This window comes from Salminus brasiliensis, chromosome 21, assembly GCF_030463535.1.
Source record: "Salminus brasiliensis chromosome 21, fSalBra1.hap2, whole genome shotgun sequence".
Lineage (NCBI taxonomy): Eukaryota > Metazoa > Chordata > Actinopteri > Characiformes > Bryconidae > Salminus > Salminus brasiliensis.
Genome location: NC_132898.1, coordinates 7,589,662 through 7,598,508, shown reverse-complemented (window position 1 = coordinate 7,598,508; position 8,847 = coordinate 7,589,662). Strand labels below are relative to the sequence as shown.

Below are 8,847 nucleotides of genomic sequence, written 5' to 3'. Positions count from 1 at the left end.
CTTCTCCAGTTGGGCAGGCAATGCCAACATCGGGAACCACTAGGTTTGTGAATGCCTCCCACCCAGTCGCCCTCCCTCCATCCCCCATAACAACACCTACTCACCTAACATATGGCCATTGATGTGGCTGGTCACAAATCAGATGGCTTCTAAAGTGTTGACCGATTAGTTCAAGCAACTCCACTCTATACAACTATTCACAGGTATTCATATAAGCAAGTTATAAAAACCATGAAACTACAATAGATTTGTTTAGTTTTTTGGGTCAAAGGTCATTTCAAGGATGGGTTCTCCTGACCGTCACTGACCTTTCCTGTTTATGCTCAATTTGCTCACAGCCCTGCGATACACGCCATTTGATCTTGATGCAGCTGCAGATTTGCACTTCTCAGTGGGAATGTATGACTTTGTTCATTTCAACAAATCTGTTAACCTGGCTTAGAGATCCTCCAAGGCCATCCTTGACTCATTATTGACTTTATTTTAAATCATTTTAATGCTGGACACAAGCTTATCACTCCTAACATAGCACACACTAGTGAAGCTGAGGTAATAGACAGATTTGCGTGGTTGTGGCTACTGTTGGTTCCTACTGTTGGTTCTAAACTCTGACCCTACCATCTGTGTGCCTTAGCAAAAAACCACAAACAAAAAAAACCAACATACCAGGCTACATTTTTCCAATCCTCAACAGTCCAGTTTTGGGGACTCTGTGCCCACTGCAGCCTCAGCTTTCTGTTCTTGACTGACAGAAGGGGGAGCTGATGTAGTCTTCTGCTGTTGTAGTCCTGTAGTCCTCTCCTGCTGACCACAGTAGTACAGACTGGGTCTCTGAGTTACTGAAGCCTTTCTGTCAGCTCGATCAGTCTGGCCTCTTTCATCAACAAGGTGTTTCTGTGTCCTTTTTGCATATTACACCATTTAGTGTATAAATACTGTGCTGAAAATCCCAGCAGATCAGCAATTCTAGAAATACTCAAAGCAGCGCACCTGGCACCAGCGATGCACCACGCTCAAAATCACTGAGATCACATTTTTCCCATTTTCTGATGGTTGATGGTGGAAATGACCTAAAGCTGCTGGCAGACTTCATGCTTTGCACTGCTGCCACACAACTGGCTGATAAGATAACTGCATTAATGAGTTCCTAATAAAGTGTTCCGGGAGTGTGTTTAGTATGAGTAGGTAATATTAAACATCACCTTTTTTTTAATAAATATAAATGTATTACATTTTAAACATTGTAAATTTAACAAATAACCAAAAAAAAAAAAAATACAATTTACAAAATGGTTTGGCAAAGCATTCTGGTCAGCCTAAATATTCTCATATTTTTTTAGCATGGCTTGGCTGACATGTTTATTAAAAAATAATAATAAATAAAATAAAAACATTAACAAATATTAAACTGTGCCACAACCAGTTTCAAGTACTGCGATACTGCTTTAAGTGATTTAGACGTAATCTACAATAAAAGTTGTAATATCTCTGGGTGAAGAAAAAATGTAGTTTAATAATCTGGTCTACGCGTCTACTGTGAAGCGCCTTAGGACTACATTTCCCAGAATCCACCACGATATGCGTCTATCAAATGCCCGATTGAGTAGTTCCGCTATTTACTAATATAAACACTCCCTGATATTTAATACAGGTTTGTAATATATTAAATTATGTTATATTTCAAAGAGAAAATGTGAATTTTATTGCTACATATACGCAAAAAAAAAAAAAACGCTCAGATATTGAAACGGGCATTTGAACAGAAGCCTCCTTCCTCCTAGGACCTCACAAACGCCCCCTTCGGCTCCAGGCGTGTGTTTTTGCCGACTCTGGAGTGAGCAGTTATGAAACTTCACTAACAGTTACAAAACCAACCGAGTCCCACCGCACTACAGCGACTATGGATAAAACCGTGAGCTTACCTGATCAGCCGAACAAGACGACCACAGGTAAGACCCACTGATCTGCTGAAGACTGTCCAGAAACAAACTCACCACTACAGAAAGTAAGAGAACTTGAGTTTGGCACCTGATTGGCAGCACCTGTGAGCCTGGGCCCTGTGACAGTGGTCAGTACGTTTGACTGGTCTGGACAGGGCCCGAGCGATAGGGTGACCATAAGCTCTCATGGGCGCAACTCACATACTCAGCTCTGCTGCTCATCCCACTATTGCATGTTCCTTAAACGTGGCACCATTTAAAAGAAATGAACAGGCTTCCCAAACAGGATGAGGTTTATTGCCAAGAAGCATTGAAAGAAATAATCTACCAAACACAAATTTCCTTCTATTTTTGTGCCAAGTTTATTATAGCTTCAGTTTATTATAGCTTCATAAGTTTATTATAGCTTCAGTTTATTATAGCTTCATAAGTTTATTATAGCTTCAGTTTATTATAGCTTCATAAGTTTATTATAGCTTCATAAGTTTATTATAGCTTCAGTTTATTATAGCTTCATAAGTTTATTATAGCTTCAGTTTATTATAGCTTCATAAGTTTATTATAGCTTCATAAGTTTATTATAGCTTCAGTTTATTATAGCTTCATAAGTTTATTATAGCTTCATAAGTTTATTATAGCTTCATAAGTTTATTATAGCTTCAGTTTATTATAGCTTCATAAGTTTATTATAGCTTCAGTTTATTATAGCTTCATAAGTTTATTATAGCTTCATAAGTTTATTATAGCTTCAGTTTATTATAGCTTCAGTTTATTATAGCTTCATAAGTTTATTATAGCTTCATAAGTTTATTATAGCTTCAGTTTATTATAGCTTCATAAGTTTATTATAGCTTTAAGTTCATATCCAGACATCCAGCTTAAAACCAGGCAGTTAAGTAACGTAGTGAAGAGTAGCTTGGTAAGTGGAATAAACCAGTACCCTAGTGTCTTAATACACAGTGCAGCAGTACTGACTGTCTGTCCTATAGAGAGGTCTGCAAGCGGCTATATCTGCATGGCTCTGATTGTAATGTGATGATTCAACAGCAGTAATAATTCCTGATACACTGAAGACTGTGTGCTGAGCTCTGCTAAATGCTGGTTGAATTGCAACCTGGTTATACAGGGCTGTTCAGTGACATGTGGCTGTGGAGAGTGGAAAGGAAGGAGGAATTCGATGGCCCTCTCTCAAACTGAGACCTTTACGTTGTTTAGTAACACATGGGGTAATTACTTAACCCATTACTGCCAACAGCTTGGCATAGTATGATCAGAAAAACAAGCTTGATTTTTAAATTAAATTAAATGTAAATGTTATTAAAAGCACATTTGATGAATTATAAACTGTTAGAATATGGTATAATTTTTTATTATTTATTTTATTTTGAGTTTGGAAATATGCAAATACATGGTCAGTAACACACATGTATACATTCCACATTTTACATTATGACAGTGAAAGGGTCAGATCGTTGCTCACATGCTAAGATTAGAATTAAACAATGACATTCGCAAACAGTGGGAGAAGGGAATGTTAATTCATAGGGAGGCATTTTAACTTTTCAAAATATACAGTTATAGGTATCCCAAATTCTATGAAATTTGACCGGTCATTTTGGATGACAACCTAATCTTTTAATCTAATTGAAGAAAAAGTTTCAGAGCCACCGTGAGGCCCTTGGTGGATAGGGTGATATCCAGTTCATCTATAACCTCCTCCTAGCCAGTAGAGAATCAAAGCCCAAGGCCTCCTTAATTTATTTATTAATTTATTAATTTATATCATGTCTTAATACTCATTATTTCGGGAAGTATTACAGTTCGTGTGTGGGCATTAGTGAGTAAACCTGAGGCAGATCCATTTTTTCAGCTGTATAAGAAATATTTACCCCATTGGAGCAGCCATGTAGAATAAATATTAGTGTTGCACCGATACTGACAGTTCCAGATCTAATTTGGGATACGATATAAAAAAGTACAACCTACAAAAAGTGGAACACTATAAATGTCAGGATTTATAGCCATCCTTTGAGTAAAGTCAGAGTTGGTATCTGTACTCTGTATTGGCCGATACCTGAAAACCTGGTATCGGGGAAAGGTGATATCTGTGCATCTCCAATAAATAAAATGTGGGTAATTCTCCAGTTCTGAAAAAACAATTATTAGGTAAAGGAAGAGAGAAAGTGTAGATTTCCAGTAACTCTTTAGTCTGTGAGGTAATATTCTCTAAGAAATCCAATTTATTCCCCCCAAAAATCTGCAATCCACTAGGAGTGTATTAATTACAGCACAATTTAATGTAACTAGCTGAGTTCTCTTCATGAGATTCTCACATCAGATTCAAAACCCTAACGCTGGCCTGCAAACCCAAAATTGGACCAGCCCTTCCGTACTTGACGGCAATGGTTAAAAGCTGATCAGTACTTAGAGCCCTTCACTATCGAGCCTTAAGTACGGCTCGGCTTGACCCGGCATCCTTTAAGATCTATGGAAGACTAGCGTCCAGGCCTTTTCTGTTCTGGCACCAAAGTGGTGGAACGACCTTCCCCTGAGTGTCCGAACGGCGGAGTCACACGCTGTCTTCAAACAGCGTCTGAGGACCCATCTCTTCCAAGAGTACTTAAGCGAAGTGTAGTGTAGTGTTGAGTGTTGTGTATCTAGGTCTCCACATGGACTTTTGTGTGTTTAGTAGTATCTAAGCTTCGAGGTATCTTTTGGATCCTAGTGTTTCCAAACTAGCTAAGGGTATTTTCTGAGTAAATAGTGAAGCACTTTTGTAAGCTGCTCTGGATACGAGCACCTGATAAATGCCTGATCAATGTAAATGTGTCATTCAATATAAGCCTGTCAATTCAGTACACACTGGATGTAAAGAAAGCATTCAGCCCAAATTTGAATCATATGAATCATCAACAGAATCTTGTGAATCATTACACCCCAACTAATTGCTTTACTATTCCAGTCACTTTAGTGGAATCCAGCAGCAATCCAAGTGGAATGGCTCTGGTGAACACCTACCACACCCACCGAGTTGGAGATCCAATGGACCTTGTTGCTCTGGCACAGCAAGTTCAGAAGGTAAGCTGTGCTTTAACATGAATCCTCCTCAATCATACCTTACTATGCCTGTTCTCCAATACGGTGTTATTTCCTCTTTCCAGGGCGATGAATTCATCAGAGCAAATGCCTGCAACAAGTTGACCGTAATTGCTGACCAAATAAGATACCTGCAGGAGCAAGCAAGGAAGGTGATGAGAACGATTCAGTGCACATGGAAGTGACACAAATTCCCCTCGTTCAGTCAAAATAGTAGGCCTATGTTATGAACAGTAATGAAGAAAGGGGCTTTTTCTACATTTCAGGTGTTAGAAGAAGCCAAGAGAGATGCTGACCTCCACCACGCAGCCTGCAACGTTGTGAAGAAGCCAGGAAATATGTACTACCTGTATGTGCGTGAATCTGGACAGCGCTACTTTTCTATTCTGTCTCCCAAGGTAAGGGTTGTTGAGGAAATACTGAATTCTAGTCAGTTGCAATAAAGTTCATATTGAGTAACACTTAATGGATTTTTACCATGGACAGCGTCTTTTGCCATATTCATGTCTATGTTAAAACCACGAGTCCTATAAGCCCATACAGATTCAGTCCAAAAGGAAGCTCTCCTCCATTAAGCTTCCCAATGTAGTGGTTTCCTATTCCGACCTGCTAACAAGGACTACTAGTGGTATCAGTGGTGACTCAGTGGTTAGAGGGCTCCTGAGTGGCGCAACCACCTTAAGCTTTATCCCTATCATCAGGAGATGGCTGGTTTAAACCCGGTGATGCCACAGTCGATGGGTTCGATACTCTGGTTCACTAAGACTAAGATACCACTTTTGGGCTCTTGAGCAAAGCCCTTAACCCTCTCTACTCCACGGTTGCCATCTCATGGCTGACCCTGGGCTTTCTCCAGCTTTCCAAGAAGAATTTCACAATACTGCACAATTATATATGATTATAGTGATAACTCCTACCACATGATCCCACTAAAAGAATGAAGTCTAACATATAAAGTGAAGTTCTTTTTAAGGCTACGTTCAAGCAGCAGGTAAAGTGGCCTAATCTTCTCACCAAGCCTGATGTGTTTTTTATGCTGTTTACACTGTTTACAATCTTTTTCACCTATATCCCACATTCGTCAGTTCAGTTCATGCAAGAAAAGGGCGAACACGGTTGCAGAAGGCACTGCTGCAGTGCCAAAGGGAAATTAAAAAGCTTAACAAACATCTTTCTGATTCTGTTTTTTTTTTTTAGGAATGGGGTCCCAGTTGTCCACACAAGTTTCTTGGGGCGTACAAACTGCAGCACGATATGTCATGGACTCCAGTAGAAGAGGTTGAAAAAAGGGATGCTGAAATCAGTATCATGGACAAACTACTGAACAGTCAAGCAGCTCTGCCTGCATGCACAGAGCCCAACTTTGAGGGTCTTTCAAAGTGAGAGGACATTGATCAGAGACTGATCTCATGCAGTAACCTTTCAGAGAAGCCACTGGTCTTATCACTTAGGAATAGAACCAAAATTGTGCTGGATTCTGAAATGAGATGAAAGTCTTTCTAATTGATCAATTGATTTTAACACTGTTAAAACATGGTGAAACACTTACGGGCCAAGCCAAATTACTGTCTTAACTGGACCATGCCTTGAATCTGCAGTTTTCAGACTTACAGACTGCTAAGTCTACACAGTCATATCAGAAAACTATGACCACCCCTGTATTGGAATGAACTCGGCCCATTGTATCAGCTTCTCTTAGCACTCTGTAGTATTATAATTTCAGACTGTATCCATCTGTTTCTCTGCATACTTTGTTATTAGCCTCCTTTCACCCTGTTCCTCAGTGCTTAGGACCCCACAGGACTGACCACCACAGAGCAGGTATTATTTAGGTGATGGGTCATTCTAAGCATTGCAGCAACACTCACTGACATGGCGGTGGTGTGTTCATAGTGTGTGTTACGCTGCTATGAGTGGGTCACCTGTGACCACTGATGAAGGACTAGAGGGTGATCAACACAAACTGTGCAGCAACAGATCAGCGTCTGTCTCTGGCTTTACATCTACAAAGTGGACCAACTAGGTGTTCATTCCAAACCAGGGGTGTTCACAATATTCTGATATGACTGTGTATCTGTGTGTGTGTGTGTGTATATACTGTTGACAGTTTGTCAATTTCATAATTGTTACCTGTCCTACCCTTTGTTTACCGATCCATTTAAAGCTTTGTCTGATCTTTCGACTTGGGGACTATTATTGAGTAGAACTGGAATAAATAGTATTACATCAGTTAGGACTTTATTATACATATCATTCAACTGTACAAAGATTTGCATATGGCTGATTGGACAATTAGCACAGGGTTTATGACGAACATTGCAAAAGTATCAAAATATCATTTTACGAGTGAGTGCAATTAAACTGTGATACAGACATGATAAAACTGCTTATTCACTTATTAAAATCAAGCATGTGGCAACAATGCTACAATATTTCCGATTACTCTCTTAGCGTCAACCTGACAGAACTGAACTGAGCTTGTGAATGAATTGCCAAACCCTTCTTTAAAGTTTAAAATGGGTGTATCGGTGACCTGACTTGGTAAACACTACGCTACACCTCCATTTAGCTATCAGGTAGATGTCATGTTGCAGTGGACAGTTATGTTTTGTAGGTAAGAGCTGATATGAGGTAACAACTCCCAGTTGTCTGTGGCAATGCTGACCTGAACAGCATCCTCAGCCTGTCTCATCATTAACAGAATATGAAACAGAGGTGGAAGGAAAAATATGACTTTCCATACACCGGAAGGATCTTGTGACTCTGCAATCAGGTAACCCTCAAAATGAGTCTTTACCAAATCCGCTAACGCATCGCTTTCTGTCTTAAAACAAAACAGGCTAGTTGCTGAACTGCTTGGTTCACCCAAGGATGTAGCTTTCCAAATATGGTCAAACACTTCCTGCTTGACCTCATGTGATGTACCCAACGGTAAAGGTACAGGGAGGAATATCTCAGGAAATGAGACTTTTACATCAGGTAGCTGTGTGTGCCAAGAGAGGCCGTCTTCCGTGGTGAATATGGCACTCAGCCGTAGACTCGTTGGGTACGGCTGAAACGGCTTCAGCTTCAGGCTTACCTGAGGGGGCTTCCTGTCTCTAAAGAGGCATGGCACGTAGATATCGTTGATATCTGCATAGTGAGAGTCGTTCAAGTCAAAGTGCAGACAAATTGTGAACATTCGGTCAAACCTAGGATCGTTTAGTATCGCATGAGTCAGGTTGTACCTCAAGGTGATCTCAGATGCAAAACCTGAGGTCTTGAACTGCTCCTGGTAAACCTCGAGCAAATCCTTCTCGTTCACAGTTTCCAGAGTATCTGTACTGGTCACTGCACCCTGAGAACCATGCCCATGGATCTTTTTAAGCTGAAGGACGCACCCCTCAGTCTGATGAACAGTCAAACAACTGGTGAGCCCATCGCTTTCTGCCACGATGGCCGACAGCGACCTGATCTTGGCCGGTCCTCCTTCGGGGCCTTTGGCAAGGATGCCCGCAAGTTTTTCCCACGACAGGTTGGTAAGCAAGGTGTAGTAGAACCGCGCATGGTCTTGAGTGTCCGTGTCCTCATAGTGTTTGGCCATGTACTGCAGGAGGTCAGCCAGTTCAATAAACATCTCGCTCAGGGTGGGATGCTGAAGCAATTGACGGCAAACAGCGAGGATGGCATTGCCCACCTGCCAGTTCCTCCTTTCACAAAGATTAGAATTGATGAGGACATTGAGGAGGAGGCAGATGGTATTCCTCTGGGCAATCTGGCTCTCTTGCGCCACTCGCGCCAAGATTTTAAGGTGCCAACTGAGATTCTGAAG

The 8,847-nt window shown here is 40.8% G+C and overlaps 2 protein-coding genes across 2 annotated transcripts in view; one reads left to right on the top strand and one right to left on the bottom strand.

The window, feature by feature from the left end:
* The first annotated feature begins 1,802 nt into the window (after positions 1-1,802).
* Positions 1,803-7,440, top strand: c21h1orf50 (chromosome 21 C1orf50 homolog). Its single transcript, XM_072666336.1, has 5 exons — positions 1,803-1,949; positions 4,903-5,018; positions 5,102-5,188; positions 5,303-5,434; positions 6,234-7,440. The coding sequence occupies exons 1-5, from the start codon at positions 1,901-1,903 to the stop codon at positions 6,417-6,419; spliced, it is 570 nt and encodes a 189-aa protein (XP_072522437.1). The 5' UTR covers positions 1,803-1,900; the 3' UTR covers positions 6,420-7,440.
* Positions 7,249-8,847, bottom strand: part of ap5b1 (adaptor related protein complex 5 subunit beta 1) — a 5,790-nt gene continuing 4,191 nt past the window's right edge. Inside the window, exon 3 of the mRNA XM_072666335.1 lies at positions 7,249-8,847. This exon is cut by the window's right edge and continues 1,416 nt beyond it. Coding sequence (XP_072522436.1) covers positions 7,609-8,847 — 1,239 coding nt within the window. The 3' untranslated portion in view covers positions 7,249-7,608.

Excerpts from the sequence above, each read along its gene's own strand:
- c21h1orf50 (XM_072666336.1), top strand. The coding sequence starts at position 1,901 with ATGGATAAAACCGTGAGCTTACCTGATCAGCCGAACAAGACGACCACA. Across the intron at positions 1,950-4,902 it reads GCCGAACAAGACGACCACAG|TCACTTTAGTGGAATCCAGC; the intron begins GTAAGACCCACT and ends TTACTATTCCAG. Across the intron at positions 5,019-5,101 it reads TGGCACAGCAAGTTCAGAAG|GGCGATGAATTCATCAGAGC; the intron begins GTAAGCTGTGCT and ends TCCTCTTTCCAG.